This window comes from Gymnoscopelus microlampas, assembly GCF_963454915.1.
Source record: "Gymnoscopelus microlampas genome assembly, chromosome: 18".
Classification (NCBI taxonomy): domain Eukaryota; kingdom Metazoa; phylum Chordata; class Actinopteri; order Myctophiformes; family Myctophidae; genus Gymnoscopelus; species Gymnoscopelus microlampas.
The window spans coordinates 43,644,945-43,660,515 of NC_139955.1; the positions used below are offsets into that span (position 1 = coordinate 43,644,945).

At 45.7% G+C, this 15,571-nt stretch overlaps 2 protein-coding genes across 2 annotated transcripts in view; both read right to left on the bottom strand.

Annotated features, from left to right (window-relative positions):
• polr1a (RNA polymerase I subunit A) overlaps positions 1-15,571 on the bottom strand; it is a 91,091-nt gene that overhangs the window by 46,634 nt on the left and 28,886 nt on the right. Inside the window, exons 17-22 of the mRNA XM_084041418.1 lie at positions 14,065-14,214; positions 6,008-6,191; positions 4,450-4,532; positions 3,643-3,801; positions 1,274-1,372; positions 492-644 (exon numbers count right to left, since the gene is read on the bottom strand). Of these exons, the coding sequence (XP_083897544.1) occupies positions 492-644; positions 1,274-1,372; positions 3,643-3,801; positions 4,450-4,532; positions 6,008-6,191; positions 14,065-14,214 (828 nt within the window). The remainder of the gene's footprint in view (positions 1-491; positions 645-1,273; positions 1,373-3,642; positions 3,802-4,449; positions 4,533-6,007; positions 6,192-14,064; positions 14,215-15,571) is intronic.
• Positions 9,105-10,991, bottom strand: LOC311033440 (negative elongation factor B-like; the record flags this gene model as incomplete). Its single annotated transcript, XM_084040951.1, has 1 exon — positions 9,105-10,991. One exon carries the CDS (start codon positions 10,989-10,991, stop codon positions 9,105-9,107), a length of 1,887 nt encoding a protein of 628 aa, XP_083897077.1.

Here is a 15,571-nt window from a genome sequence, read left to right on the forward strand (position 1 = left end):
ACGGGTGTATTATTTGACGGGCGGGGCGGTTCTGGTTCGTACTTTGAAATAACACGGGTGACGGGTCGGTCTACGGATCTGATTAATGACGGGCGGGGCGGGCACGGGTTCTCAAAATTGGACCCGTGCAGGACTCTGGGCTGGGGGTTCGAATCCACCGTGGTGCATCCGGCTTTGTCGAACGTCTATACGGACACAATGTTTTTTTTCCGGGGGAGGGAAGCTGGGCGGGAGGAGTAGGATGTCTTCCCGGTGGGGGCTCCTCACTGGCAGGTGATTCAGTAGGATACAACAGAAGTGACAACTCACAGAAATGTGTGAGGCGAGGAATCAATTGGCATAACTAAATTGGGGAGAAAACAGGGGTAAAAGGCTAAAAAAAAGGATCGAAAAAATGTAATCAAATCTGTCTCTAGAACAAAATCTTTTCAAAAGGAGGTGGGTGGTGGTCTTGACATTAAGGCTCACGTTGGTAGGTTAATGTGTCACACCTGCGGTTTGATGCCCGTCAGGAACCTGCCGGAAATGAAGCCCCCGGAGCCGGGAAGCGGGTCGTACGCCTGGAAGCACGGCAACGATTTCCCAGAGGGCATCAGGGGCGGCCGACGACCCTCCAGCTCAATCTGACCCAGCAGGCAAGAGATCTAAAAAATACAAAACAAACCAGAGACACACACACGCGTTAGGCAAAACGATTTCACAGCTTAGCCAAGGTATGTAACAAAATAAATGAACCCATTAAGACCGGGAAAGCATCCGTGTCATTTTTTTTATTTCTTTGGGCTATTTTTGAAAAATCGTGAAGATTTGTGCAAATCTTTGAAAATATATTTTAAAGAGAACATTTTAAACCCAAATCTTTGCTTCTGGGGGGTCCATGGAACAACATATTTTGAGAAGAGGGGTCCGCGGACAAATACATATAATTTCGGTGGTCCTTGGCATAAAAAGGTTTGCGAACCACTGGTATTATAGCAACATAAGTGTTTCAAAAAACTATTAGGATTTAGAAGACATTTGTAGAATCCCCCAGAAGCAAAGATTTGAGTTACAAATGTTTGCTTAAGAATATATATATTCAAGGATTTGCACACATTTTCACGGTTTAAAAAAGAAAATTGCTATTTTTGAATCACCAAAGAAATCTTAAAAATGACACGGATGCATATTAATGGACGTCACATGGACGTAAATACACCGGATTTAGCAAAGATGCTAGTTTTCATCCGCAGTCCTTACAAAAAACAACAGCCGTAGTGATAGCATGCATTACCTGCATGGTGTTAACAGTAGAGCCTTTGGCTCCTGATATGACCATCAGCTGCAGGTTGTTGTCTGGGAAGGAAGTGTGCAGACCAATAGGCATGCATACCTAAAAAAAAAAACACAACACCACCACGAATCACAACGAAGAAAAAACATCATAATACAGTATACTGCATGCCATAATGTCCAGAATTGAGTATGCATAACACGTACTCACATAACAATTCTCACATACTAATAGCGAGGCGGGTTACCGCAGCGGGAGGGGGCACGGAGCGACTGGGGGACGATATCTACACAGGTTCTGGGAACACTAAACGAATGGTTTAGGGGCAGGGGTCTTCAACAGGCGGTCCGGGACCCCTAGGGGGTCCTCAGAGTTACTACAGGGGGTCCGCCAAATCTTTGTGTGATATGATGGTTTTTTTTTTACCTTAATCACTTGAACCCTAGCATCCCTTTTCTGCGGAGAACTTTGGCCAAAAATAGCAGATCTACAAGCTCACAACGCCTCGCAGCGCGAGGCGTTGTGAGCTTGTAGATCTGCTATTTTTGTCAAAGAGGTGTTTGGTGTTGGTGTCTGTTTGGTGTCTGCTTTCTGTCCCTAAAACCAAAACCAAAACCAAATGTGGCGGGGCACATTTATTTATGCACCACATACATGGCACAAACTCCCAGAGAACTGCAGGTCTGCTTCCCACTCTTATTTATTTTAAATAGTAAAACTAAAGAACTTTCCGTTTGCCGCTGCCTTTGAATGAGTTACTGTTCCTGTTGTAACTGTATCTGTTTTTAGTTTCTGTTTAACTTATTTTGTTTTTTATTTTGTTTTATGCATCATAATGTCATTGTATAATTGTGTTTCCTTTTTTTTCCTACATTTTTGATCCCACGATTTTGTAACCCTTTTTCACCGGGTGCCAATTTTCTAAGTGATCCTGGGCGCTACACTCCCCCCACCAGCCTAGGAAGCCCAGGGCCGAGCTCATGCCTCCTTCAATGCATGAGAGCCAACTGACCTTCTTGTCACCTGACAGGGGGGAGTTTCCCCGGTAGGAGTAGCGCGTGGAAGGAACACGTTATTCCAACCTGTTCCTTTCACCTCCATCAGGCGCCCCGGCTGCGACGAGGATTACATGTTTTTGTGAGGGTATTAACACATCGGGTGCCAGCATTTTTTCATAACAACTTACGTTGGGTCCCAGCATTCTCCCCATTGACTGCGCTTTGCTGTTTAAAGCTTTAGACTCCGCGACCAGCAAATCCACGTAAAAAAAAGCATCCATTCATGTTGAGCGATGGCCCTGGCTACAGCCTGGAACCATACCATTTCACTAGCGAGTTACATCACGCATCGTGCATGACCGGTTTTCACCACCGGAAACGGATTCGGAGATATAGGCGTTTTAAAGAAGGAAATAGACAGGAAGCGGATGGAAGCCATGTTTTTGTTTCCGGTGATCTATCTGGCCCTTCCTTCTCAAGATCACAATGGGTACTCCCAGAGCTGCTCTAGCCCCGGCCGCGCGGAGAAAAACAAAAAAAACAAAAAGACTGAAATCACGGTTCAGACCGTGAACGGCACCAGAGCGCTACTATGTAAACACACGGTTCAGACCGGGAACGGCACCAGAGCGCTACTATGTAAACACACGGTTCAGACCGTGAACGGCACCAGAGCGCTACTATGTAAACACACGGTTCAGACCGTGATCGGCACCCGATGTGTTAACTACCCTAGGAGACACGGGGAGAACATGCAAACTCCACACAGAGTAGGTCCTTTCACCAACCCCACCTAGGGTATGGGCGCTGATGACGCGGAGGAGAAGACACGCCCTCAGCGCCCACAGCGTCCTAGGCGGGAATCGAACCCAGGACCTTCTAGCTATGAGGCGCTACCAACTGCGCCAACATGCTCCTAGTTAATAATTGTGTTTCCTTTGCTTTCTGTTCTGTGTAAAGCACATTGAAATGCCTTGTCGTTGAAATGTGCTATGCGCCTTACAGCGGACCTAGCATAGAGCAGGGGTGTCAAGCTTGGTTCTCAAGGCTTATTTTTCAGTTAGCGTACCTTATTGATGTCTAGCTTGGTTCTCAAGGCCTATTTTTCAGTTAGAGTACCTTATTGATGTCTAGCTTGGTTCTCAAGGCTATTTTTTCAGTTAGGGTACCTTGTTGATGTCGAGCTTGGTTCTCAAGGCCTATTTTTCAGTTAGAGTACCTTATTGATGTCTAGCTTGGTTCTCAAGTCCTATTTTTCAGTTAGAGTACCTTGTTGATGACGAGCTTGGTTCTCAAGGCTATTTTTTCAGTTAGGGTACCTTGTTGATGTCCAGCTTGGACATCTTAAGGCTATTTGTTCAGTCAGCGTACCTTGTTGATGTCGTTGTTGACCTGGTTGGCCACCTCTTTGAACTTGAGGTCGGCCGTGTTGAAGTCCCTCTGGTCGGGGTTGAGGTGGGCGTCCTGCCAGCGGCCGCGGGCCTCGGTTTGGTCCACGCTGGACGGCAGGTTGAAGGCCGCCTGCAGGGCCTGCCACACCACCACCACCACCACCACAACAACAAAGTCACTCACTTCAGTGGGATTCTCAACCTTCTACAATCCATGGATTAAAGCTAAATACAATCTCTGTATGTCCAAGTCCTAATGTGTGACTTGTGAAACAGTATGAAAGGAGCCCCCCCCCCCCCACACACACACACACACACACACACACACACACACACACCACACACACGCAAGCGACCAGGTAACGAAATCACAGATTGAGGCTATAACCTTTGCTTTTTTAATGAAATATCTGAGACTATTCAGATTTTATGGAAGACATTGCCACTTCATGTGCTCCAATCTTAGAATAACTAACTGAAAATATCCCATCTACAAGCTCTCAATGCGTCAGAGGCATTGAGAGCTTGTAGATGGGATGTTTTCGCTGCGCAACATGCTGCCCATAGATGTCATGCATGGCTTCTATGGAATCCAATGACTGAAATCAGTTGTGGCCGTGGCGACTGAGAAGATAATCAATCATGACAATTTCAATGAGGTGTGGGCATGCATGCATAATAGAAAATTGCTCGTAGATCTGCTACTTGTTTTTTTTCTTTACGCTTTTCGCTTCTAATGACTAAAATAAGGATGATTATTAATGGATATTTTACTAGTATAACTCACTCTGGTGCCGTAGGTTAGAGAGTTTTTAATGAGCTTCCTCCTCTGCCTGTTGGCTCCGGGTTTCACCAAGATGTCCTCCACACCTGCACACGCACACACACACACACACACACACACACACACACACACAAATCTCATGACTGAAACATTTTGTCAGGCCAAGTCTTAACCCATGAAGACCTGAGGTCGATTCTTACTGTCTTCTAAATGAAAAACGTATATTTCTATATCAGTGGTTCTCAAACTTTTTCATGTCAAGGACCTCCAAAATGATATGTATTTGGCCGCCGACCCCCATATCAAAATATTTTGTTCCAGGGACCCCCAGAAGCAGTTAAAAATGTTCGCTTTAAACAATATATATTCAAAGATTTGCACACATTTTCACGATTTTTCAAAAATAGCAGATCTACAAGCTTGTAGCGCTATGAGCTTGTAGATCTGCTATTTTTGAATAGCCAAAGTGTAAAATAATGACATTTTCAAATGCCACGCATCTGTGTCAAGTGACACAGATGCGTTCCAGGTCTTAATGGGTTAATCTGAGATCTTGTGAAACAGCATGAAAAGACCCCGAAGTGGTCAGGTGGAAGGGCCACGTGCATTTTCAGAGTTTTGATTGATTGATTGAATATTACTTTATCAATCGTAAAAAGTAATTGATAGAATACTGGCTAGGAGAGTCACAGGCCCTAGTCGTACAGCTGTAGGTAGGCAGTGAAGAGCCATATATGGTCATGTCACGTCTGTGACGCAATCCAAGACAAACAATGTCACAAAAACGTGACAATTCACAGTTTTCGTACCCGGCGTCCACTTTCAGAGCACCCGTCGAGGGACATGACTCCTCCAAATGTCACGTTTTGGGGCAGATCGAGAATGAAGAGACAGAAGAAGACGGATAAATCGAGAATGAAAACGCAAACAAAGACGGATAAGCCAATCCCCGTGTCGAGCATGCCATTTGAAAAAGTGTCCAAATGTTTAAAACTAATGGCAAAAAAAATGCTTTGTTGCATGTGAAAAGGTCGGGTTCTTAGTAGGGGCTGTGAATCTTCAGCTATCTCACGATTCAGAACGATTCTCGACTCTCATTTAAAAGCGATTCCCAAATCAGACAAAAGTCGTATTGTTTTCCAACAGCTCAAACCAAAAAAATGATATAATACCAGAGAGGGTCGCTTGTAAAACGTCTTGGCTTTGATGCCAGCTTAGATTAGGTGTATAGTTCTATTTGATGCAGAAAAACACAACATAATTGCCTTTAAATGCAAATAACATTTTTCTTTTCCCTTTTCTTTGAACATTTTTTCTTTGAAAAATCGCGAATCGATTCTGAATCGCTGTCGATAATAAGAATTTGTGCATGAATCGATTTGCCAACATAGATTTATTTGGCTATTAAAAAAATAGCAGATCTACAAGCTCATAGCGCGGCACTCGGTGCCGTGCTATGAGCTTGCAGATCTGCTATTTTTTTTGAAAAATCATGAAAATTGGTGCAAATCTTTTGAGTATATATATATATTATTTTTTAAAACATTTTCCTACGTCTTACCCAGAGTGAAGCCCCGATACAGCTGGAGGTAGGCAGTGAAGAGCCTGGCCAGGCAGCTGAGCAGCTTGCCGCTGGTCTCTCCTCCGTACAGCTCGAAACAGCAGTGGACCAGGCCGTACGCCGAGGCGCCGTAGTGGGCCTTGTCCAACACCCCCACCAGGAGCTCCCCGTGGCGGATCACCACCTATTAGGATCATTGGACACACACAGAACAAACCTTTTCATGTCAAGGGACCCTCGAATTGACACGTATTAGCACGCTGGAAGAAGAGTTAAAAAGAATTCAAACTTATTCAACATTTTCCAAACATTTTTAGATATTTTGACAAAATTACCAAAAAATAGCCGATGTACAAGCAAGCTCGCAGTGAGCTTGTAGATCTGCTGTTTTTGAACGAACAACATATAAATGGATGAAGTGGTTCATATGAATGTGATGCCATGTCAAATACTTTTGCTTTTTCACTCAATTTCAAAAATAGCTGATCTACAAGCTCACAACGCGTTATAATTGCACGTTAGAAGTCATTCCTTTTTAGTTTTTTTTGTAATAATTTCAAATGAATTGAATGATAGTGAAATTAAAACTATACTGGTTTGGCTGGGGACCCCCTGCAGACCCCCCGTCAAGGACTTCTGAGTAGCAAAAAGTAGCAGATCTACAAACTCAAATGTTTCAAGCTTGTAGATCTGCTACTTTTGATGCTTTTTGTGTGACGCTGTGGTATGATCAAGTAGGACGTTAATTTACGAAAAAAAACACAAAGATAAGAATATGGATATAAGAGGTTTCTGCCCGACAACAAGGATATACTATGACATCCGTACCGTGCGGTCACAGTACTTAGTGCAGTACCCAATTCAGAGTGATGTTGCAACCCAAAATTTGCATATATCTGTTGATATCGGAATTTAACCCATTGAGACCTGAAGCCAATTCTACATGTCTCCTAAATCCCAACAGTATTCTGAAAAACGTATGTTTCTATATCAGTGGTTCTCAATCTTTTTCATGTCAAGGACCCCCAAAATGATATGTATTTGGCCGCGGACCCCCATCAAAATATTTTGTTCCAGGGACCCCCCCAGAAGCAAAGATTTGAGTTAAAAATGTTCGCTTTACAAATATATGTATTCAAAGATTTGCACACATTTTCACGATTTTTCAAAAAATAGCAGATCTACAAGCTCGTAGCGCGGCACTCGGTGCCGCGCTATGAGCTTGTATATCTGCTATTTTTGAATAGCCCAAAGTGTAAAATAATGCTTTTTAACTCAAATCTAAAAAATGACACAGTTCCAGGTCTTAATGGGTTAATGATAAATCAATCGATCGTGTTCTGGCTTGGCTCAATGGAACAAACAGAGCATGCTTTATGTTCCTATTTATCGCTATCACAAACGAAAACACATTTTTCAAGGTTTTCAAGAAGAAATACAGTTATCGACAAGATCTTAGTGTTTGCAAATTATTTGGGGCCCACTTGCAATACCCCCACGGCCCACATGTTGGCAATGGGCTGTATTAAACCAGTCAGTCAGTCACAGGAGCCGTCTTTCCAGCCATCCCTCCATCTCTCGTCCACGCGAGAGCAGTCAAACTCGGGCTTACCGAGCGCGACGTTGACGTCGTTGTGGAGGCGACAGAGCCACTGAGAAAGGGCGCGGCGACTGGTAGCGTCGGGCGGGTCGGTCGTCAGCCTGCCCCTGAGGTCCGCCGCGCACGAGTCGCAGGGAAAGACCTTGGAGAAGAGGTCGATGAACCGCCCCATGTCCTGCTGCTGGTCCCGGGAGGGGCGCTCGGGGTGATGCGCTGCCATGGTATGTAGAAAGGACCAGGTGTTGCGCCCCAACTCTTCCCTGTCCAACGGACACTGCTGCGCCTGCGGCGGATCCCTCTGCGGTCGTGGCTCATCCTGTGTACGCCTCTTCGGAACTTTCTTCATCCACGACTTGAAGTCCGTACACGCCCGACACCACGGCTTCTCTGCGGGCTCATCGGCCCGCTCTTTCCCGGGACTCTCTTCCAGCGGTGGTGGTCTATCGGTCATTGAACTAGAGCCTTGGGACGTCACGTCCAATGCTCGAAACTGAACTCCTGAACCTCCTAAACCTGGGACAAAACTGAACTCCTCTGAACCTCCTAAACCTGGGGACGAAACTTAACTCCTAAACCTGGTGACGGGTCCTATATTCTCTCCCCGAGAGATGCCACATCATACTGCTGATGTTACTCTGTCTTCGCTTGTCTTTATGTGTCTTGATGACGACCCCTGCGCACTGTCCAAGATGCCAGTCTCGGATGACATAGGTCTCTTAAACCTGTTCCTTGTATGGGTATCCCGGCTTGCTCCCCAATGGATATCTTGTATATGGTCTTTAACGTAAGTATCGCTATCAAGAGTACTTGGAGGCGGATCTGTGATGTCATATTGATGATGCCTCGACTTGGGAGCATTTCCGGGGATCTCCAGATATTGGGCAAGTGTTTCAATTAATCAGTTTGAGATAACTCAGCGATGTCCATATATGGGCTAATGCTTCAGCCAGCCAATCAGTGTGGGAAAATTCCAGGATCTCCATATATGGGCATAATGGGACACTCACACACGCAGACATTCCGGTATGTATAATGTATATAGTCTATATATCGTCTTTCCGTGTTTCTTATTCTATTCTTACCGAATAGAGATACAGCATGGGGACTGCAGCGTCACATTTGAATGTCAGTCTCCCTACCGTTACAGTCTTTTTAGTTAGAAGGGATGAAAACCAAGACGCACCACTGGGAGAGGAGGGCTTAAGGCGAGAGAACGGGCCGACATCCGGTCTCTACGCGGGATCGCGGGCGGTGCCCCCAGAGGCACTTCTTTGCAGATGGCTTTCCAGATTGGTCTTGCTAATGTGGAGTTCCACACAACTCCAGCCTGGCCTCCAAGTGCTGACAATGTGGGTCAGCAGTGGTTCTCAAAGTGGGGTCTGGGGACCACCAATGGCTCTTGAGGGGGTACCAGGGGGGGGTCCACGGCGGAATGATTGATAGCGTACATTTTGTACACTCTCAGAGTTAAATAAACTCAGAGGGTTTTACCGTAGGTCAAGTAGAATGTTCAGTCAGTTTCTTTTCCAGGTTTTCACAAGCCAGTCTAATTTCTGTAGAATCACAGTCATCAGGAAGACCATCGGCGCTTTTGTCCATCGCGGGTGACGATAGCGAGTGCGCTCCTCCACCCGTGTCAAAGAGGAGTTGCGGGGTGGAGGAGGCATGATGCAGACCCAGGGACGACGGACCTTTGTCCCGCGGCTGCGGTTGACAAAGGCTCTTCTTGTGGGCCTCCAGCTTCTCGGTCAGCTGCCTGTACAGCTCCTTCACCGGCTCGCCGCTCCTGTCCTGAGGCTCCAGGGTCTTCGCCAAGACAGCCATGGAGGACGGCAGAACTTTGTGGTGAAGCAGGTGGAGCAGCATGAGCAGCGCGTGTCTGTGGACGTTCTCCTTCGCCGAGAACGCCGTGAGGAGGAAGCCGTCGAAGACCGCCGAGCAGAACTCCTCGGAGCCGAAGTCGCCGGAGAGCAGGGTCAGGTGGCCGGTCAGCAGATGCAGGAAGATGTCCCTGAAGGCCATGTCGCTGTGAGACGCCGCCAACGCGGGGAGCAACCTCTGCAAGGCCTTCTTGTTCCTCTGTTTGGCGAATTGGAGGACGTAGTAGAGGCCTATCTCGCAGGCGACCCTGTCGTCCTTCAGAAACCTGGTGAGGGTGTCGGGCAGAGCGGTAGGATAAGACAGAAAAGAAGTCTTCTCCGGGCCGGGCAGCCTCTGCTCCACGGTGAAGGTGTAGTCGTCCACACCCACGGCCATCATCGCCGGCAGGAAACGGGTCAAAACCTCTAAATCCAAGGGCGGCTCGCTGAAGACCTGATTGTGAATCATGTCCCAAGCGCCCTGACCCAACGACAGCATTCTGAGGAGCAGTATCAGCTCTGGCCTGTCCCTGGGCAGAGCGTCATGACTGAGCAGCTCCTGCACGTTCCTCACCGTGCTCAGCGCCAGCGTGTTACAAGCAAACGGGTCGCACAGAATCATGGAGAAGTCGCCCAGCACTTCCTCCTGTCCCTTTTTCACCCCGTCAAGAAAGCCCTGCAACTCTCTGGCCCGCTTGGCGTCCACAAACTTCTCGCGAATGCACGCGTCCAGGCACCAGGTGAACTTGTGGCAGGGCTCCTCCGTGCAGATCTCGCTGAGGTCGCAGTCGTGGAGGGACATGAGTAGCTCGGCCCTCAGGGTGCAGTAGTGGACCTTGCGCGTGCGCAGGAAGAGCATGCGCAGGAACTGCAGCACCATCTGGTACAGCTGCACGTTCTTCCCGATCATCCGGGTCAGCTCCCTGACCACGTCGCCTTGGCGCCTCGTCTTGGGCGAGCGGCTCAGGAAGTTGTGCAGCGTGGAGAGATTGCTGCTGAAGAGCTCCGCCTCTTTCTCGACGATGTACTGCTTGAGCAGCGGCTTGACCTCCTCGGCAAACAGATTCTGGTTGTCCTGCCAGATCTGACGTTTCACCTCCACGCCGCAGACCTTGTACAGCTCCTTGTCGGCCAACACCGTCGCCAGGATGCTCTCCGGCACCTCCGGTAGATACTTCAGCACCTGCAAAATCACCGGCTGGATGGCGGGCATTTTGACCAGCGGGAAACTCTTCTCCAGCAGCCCCTCGAGCTTCACGTATCTGTCCTCGTCCTTGCCTTCCGCAATGGCGGCGATTCTCTCCGTCAACATGTCCCGCAGCTCGTCCAAGACCAACTGATGGAACTCCAGCCGAGGGGTGTCGTGGAGGTCCAGGAAGGGCAGAGCGGCCTGGAGGTTTGGCATCAGGATGCCGTTCTTTGTCCGAATCTGCTCGACGTCTTTCAGAAACTCTGTGCTGTTGGTGAGGGTCTTTTTAAGATCCTCGCCATTGGGTATCCCCAAATCAGGCAGCCCGGAAAACATTCTTTCGTTTGAACAATGTAAGTCAATTTTGTTGTGTTCCTTAAGATTGTATAATGTGGATTTGACTGCAGATGTACGTACGGCTAACCTGTGACAGCAAATAAAATGTTTATTACATAGTGAGCCATGTTTTTCAGAGTAGTGTGACATGGTAACACCCTGCATCCCCTTATATAGACCACCAATCTGACGTCACAATACACAACCCGTTGACATGTATGTATCGGAGCTGTCGGGCAGAAACTTCTTATCTCCATATTTGAACTTTTTGTGTTTTTTTTTAGTGTGTAAGAAACACCCAGAATGGAATGTGGGCGTGCACTTCTGTTCATATATATATATACGGTGGGGCGTCGCTGTGGAAAGGGGGCGGGTTTGGTAAAAAAGGGTCCAAAACGCGTCATGCTTGTTTGCCTTGCCTTGCTTATTGTAAGCGACATTGCCCTGTTTTTCTGTGAAGGTGCTTGTAAAAGACTTGGTTGCGGTTTGTCCCCGTTTCTAAAACGTTGTTGATATATTGATATATTTCACACACACTCTGACATTGGATTAATATCCAATTAATTCTTGCTTATAAATTAACGCCCTACTTGATCTCAGCGTCGCTCAAAAGTATCAAAGGTATCAGATCCACAAGCTCGAACGCGACGCGTTTTGACCTTGTCGATCTGCTACTTAGGCTATTTTGTAATTTGAATCCTGAAAAGTAACAGTTTTGGACATATGAGGTTTCCACCCGACAGAGACGATACATTAACCCATTAAGACCTGAGGCCGCTTCTAAACATTTTCTAAATCCTAACAGTTTTTCGGAAAAATATATTAAAAAAAAGATTTCACGATTTAAAAAAAATAGCAGATCTACAAGCTCATAGCGCGGCACTCGGTGCCGCGCTATGAGCTTGTATATCTGCTATTTTTGAATAGCCAAAGAAATCTAAAATGACACAGATGCGTTCCCGGTCTTAATGGGTTAACACATTCACTGCCTGAATTATTTTCACTGCCTATTATTATTCATGCCAGAGATTTTTCAATGAAAATAAAAAAAAGTACTCAGGAGCCGAGATACAGAAATTTAAACTTAAGTTAACAAGGAAGTGGATAGGAGTCTAGATCTTCGAAAAATCATATCTCCTTGGTCTTTGGGTCAAATAAAATAAAAAAAGAAACTCGTTCTTGGCAATCAAGTGATGAAAAACTAAAAACGAGTAGGCTAATTTTGATCTAGGCAATCAATGTGTTAAGTGTTTCTGCTATAGCATGTCGTTCCTGTCAGGCATTAACCTCAGTTTTCCAACTTGTTTTTGTACGTTAATGCCCTACTTACTCTGTCATCCTACACCAGGGGTGATGCAACTTTGATGATGGAGACGGCCACTATATTTCCACACTCACTCCAGAGGGCCACATTGCATTATACTGTCAGACACCTCTTATCTCCATATTTTAACTTTTTTTCGTAAATTAAATCACCATTCAATGTCACGCAAAAGTAGCAAAAATAACCGATCTACAGTACAAGCTCAAATGAGCTTGTAGTTCTGCTACTTTTCAATTGGAATCCTGATTTCTTTTTTTGCTATTTTTGAATTGGAATCCTGAAAAGCAAGCAACATTTTCATTTAATTTCAAATGCATTTAGCTATACTTATGTTAACTTTATGAACTAAAATACAAATACATTGGACATAAATAGGACAATAGAATTTTAATACTAGTCATTAAGCTACTAATATTAGACTAAAGCGGTTCATGTTTGCATGTTTGGAATTGTAACAGCTGAAATCAATCATATATCAGTATTCCCATATTATCCTGCGGGCCGCATTAAGTGAAGGTGGGGGCCGCATGTGGCCCCCGGGCCGCCAGTTGCCCATGTATGTCCGACACCTACAGTGTCAAACAATAAGTAGCACAGATAGCTTACAGATCGGCTAAATGTCGCTATATTTGAAATAGGGCTTAAGTGGTTAATTCATAATATATTTTAGTTTGTAAGTTTGGGTCCCAAGAGTCCCTTCCTAGAAGTGTAGTGCATTGGTTCTCAAAGTGGGGTCCCGGGACCCCCAAGGGTCCCTGAGGGAGTTCCAGGGGGTCCCCAGCTAAATGATGGATAGTTAGGAACCGAATGGACCCTTATGGGTCTGTAACTCTGAGAGTGTACAAATGCAACCAAATGGACTCTAACGGGTCCATTTGGTTGCATTTGTACACTCTCAGAGTTAAATAAACATTGATTTTACAATATAAATTGGAGTCCCGGAGATAGAGATGCCATTAAATGGGGGTCCGTAGCCCTAATGCATGTCAAACTGGGGGTCCTTGAAATGAAAATGGTTGAAAATCACTGGTAGAGACGTAAAACTCTTCTCTTATGGGGGTCCCTGGCAAATATTTTAATCAAAAAGGGGTCCGTGGGATAATAAGTGTCAATTTGGGGGTCCTTGACATGAAAAAGTTTGAGAACCACTGGTGTAGTGGAGTCAAGTCAAGTACAATATTTCTATTTGAAATATAGCGGAGTAAAAGTAAAAACAAAACTCTAAATTTAAACCATTAAGACCGGGAACACATGTCATTTTAAGATTTCTTTGGCTATTTAAAAATAGCAGATATACAAGCTCATAGCGCGGCACTCGCTTGTTTTTTGGAAAAATCGTGGGTCTTTGAATATATATTTTTAACTCTATATCTTTGCTTCTGGGCATTCTACAAATGTCTTCTAAATCCTAAAAGAAACGTACAGTATGTTGCTATAATCACTGGTTCTCCAAAATTATATGTATTTGGCCGTGGACCCCCCCCATCTCAAAATATTTTGTTCCAGGGACCCCCAGAAGCTATAACAGAGTTAAAAGTGTAAAAAAAATACATATTCAAAGATTTGCACACACTTTTCACGATTAAAAAAAATAGCAGATCTACAAGCTACGAGCTTGTAGATCTGCTGTTTTTTGAAGAGCCCAAAGACATCTTAAAATGACACACAGATGCGTTCCCGGTCTTAATGGGTTATAAGAACAGTTACTCAAGTAAATGTACTTAGTTACTGTCCACCAGTGCGGGTTACCTGGGAGTCGCACATGGTGTCAGGGTGGTACCCGGGCGGCAGCCTGGGCGGCACCTGGATCCACGCCTTGCCAGGGATCTTGGACCTCCCGGTCAGGTGGAGAGGCAAGGCGCCTGGAGGGATCACGTTGAGCAGGAGAGTGGACACCACCTGGAGACCAGTGGAGGAGGAAAGCACTCAGAATTTGGACTTATACGTAAAAGTAGCAATACCACTACAGTGTAAAAATATATATATATAAAATACTTTGTTACAAGTAAAAATCCTGCAATCCTGCATTTACTTAACCCATTAACACATTCGGTGCCAGAGTTTTATTAAAAAGGTTACGTTGAGTGCCAGAGATCTCACCGTTTGTAACGCTGCGCTGTTTAGAGCTGCAGACTCCACGGCGAAGCACCCCGCGTGTAAACAATGCATGCGTGCACGACGACGTATGGTCCTGGCTAACGCCTGGAACAATAACATCTCTCACGCGAGTTTTCATTATTGCGGAGGGATCGCGCATCGACAATGACTCGTTTTCCCCGTTGTAAAAAGTTAAGGAGATGCAAAGGTTTTTATCAAGGAGATAGGACGGGAGCGGACGGGAGCCAGTTTTTTTGGCACGGTGATCCAGCTGTCCCTTCCTTCTCAGAGTCACCGTGGGTGATTCCAGAGCTGCGCTAGCCCCCCCCCCCCCTTGTTGAAAAAAAACCCGAAAAAAACAAAAAGATTGATTTCACGGAGAATCACGGTTTTGGCACCTAATCGCTAAAAATAAAAAAAACGGAGATTCCCGGTTTTGGCACCCAATGTGTTAAGACCTGAGGTCGATTCTATAGACGGATTATTTGTTTACAAACATTGGGACTGCAGCGCAGGTGCCGGTTTCATAGCCTGGAAACCAGACGAATCTGCCATTGCAAAAAAAAAAGTCTGAGTCTGGTCTGGCACCGCTCAGTTGTGATTGGATTTCACTCACATCGCATCGCGGATGTGACCGCTGTGAGCTTGGAGGTCTGCTGTTCTCGGCCGTTCTCTGCACGCGCGACAACTTCGCACGACAGAGCATAAATTAGGTTTGAGGGGATACAGTTGCGCGATCAAGCAGGCTCCGGTGCCGTTCTTTTGACCCCGGCCTGCGTGCGCTTACTGGTTCTTCTCAGTGTGACGTTGTCTGGAAGTCTATAAATGCTTTCTAAAATCAGTAGTTCTGATTTCAAAATTTTCAAAAATAGCAGATGTACAAGCTCGCAGTGCTGCACGAAGTGATACGCTGTGAGCTTGTAGGTCTGCCGTTTTTGAATAGCCAACACTAAAATCTAAAATGCTTTTCCGGTTTTTAATGGGTTAAAGGGAAAGTTCACGTTCAAACACGTTTGGGGTCATTTTTAAATCTAGTCAGGCTTTTGTGTGTCACCCCGCACAGTTTTTAAGTTGCTTGATTCAGTATTTAGATAGTCGATATTCATTTTATCAGACACGCCCCCTTCTTATACAAACCCATTGTAACTTCAAACTCCAT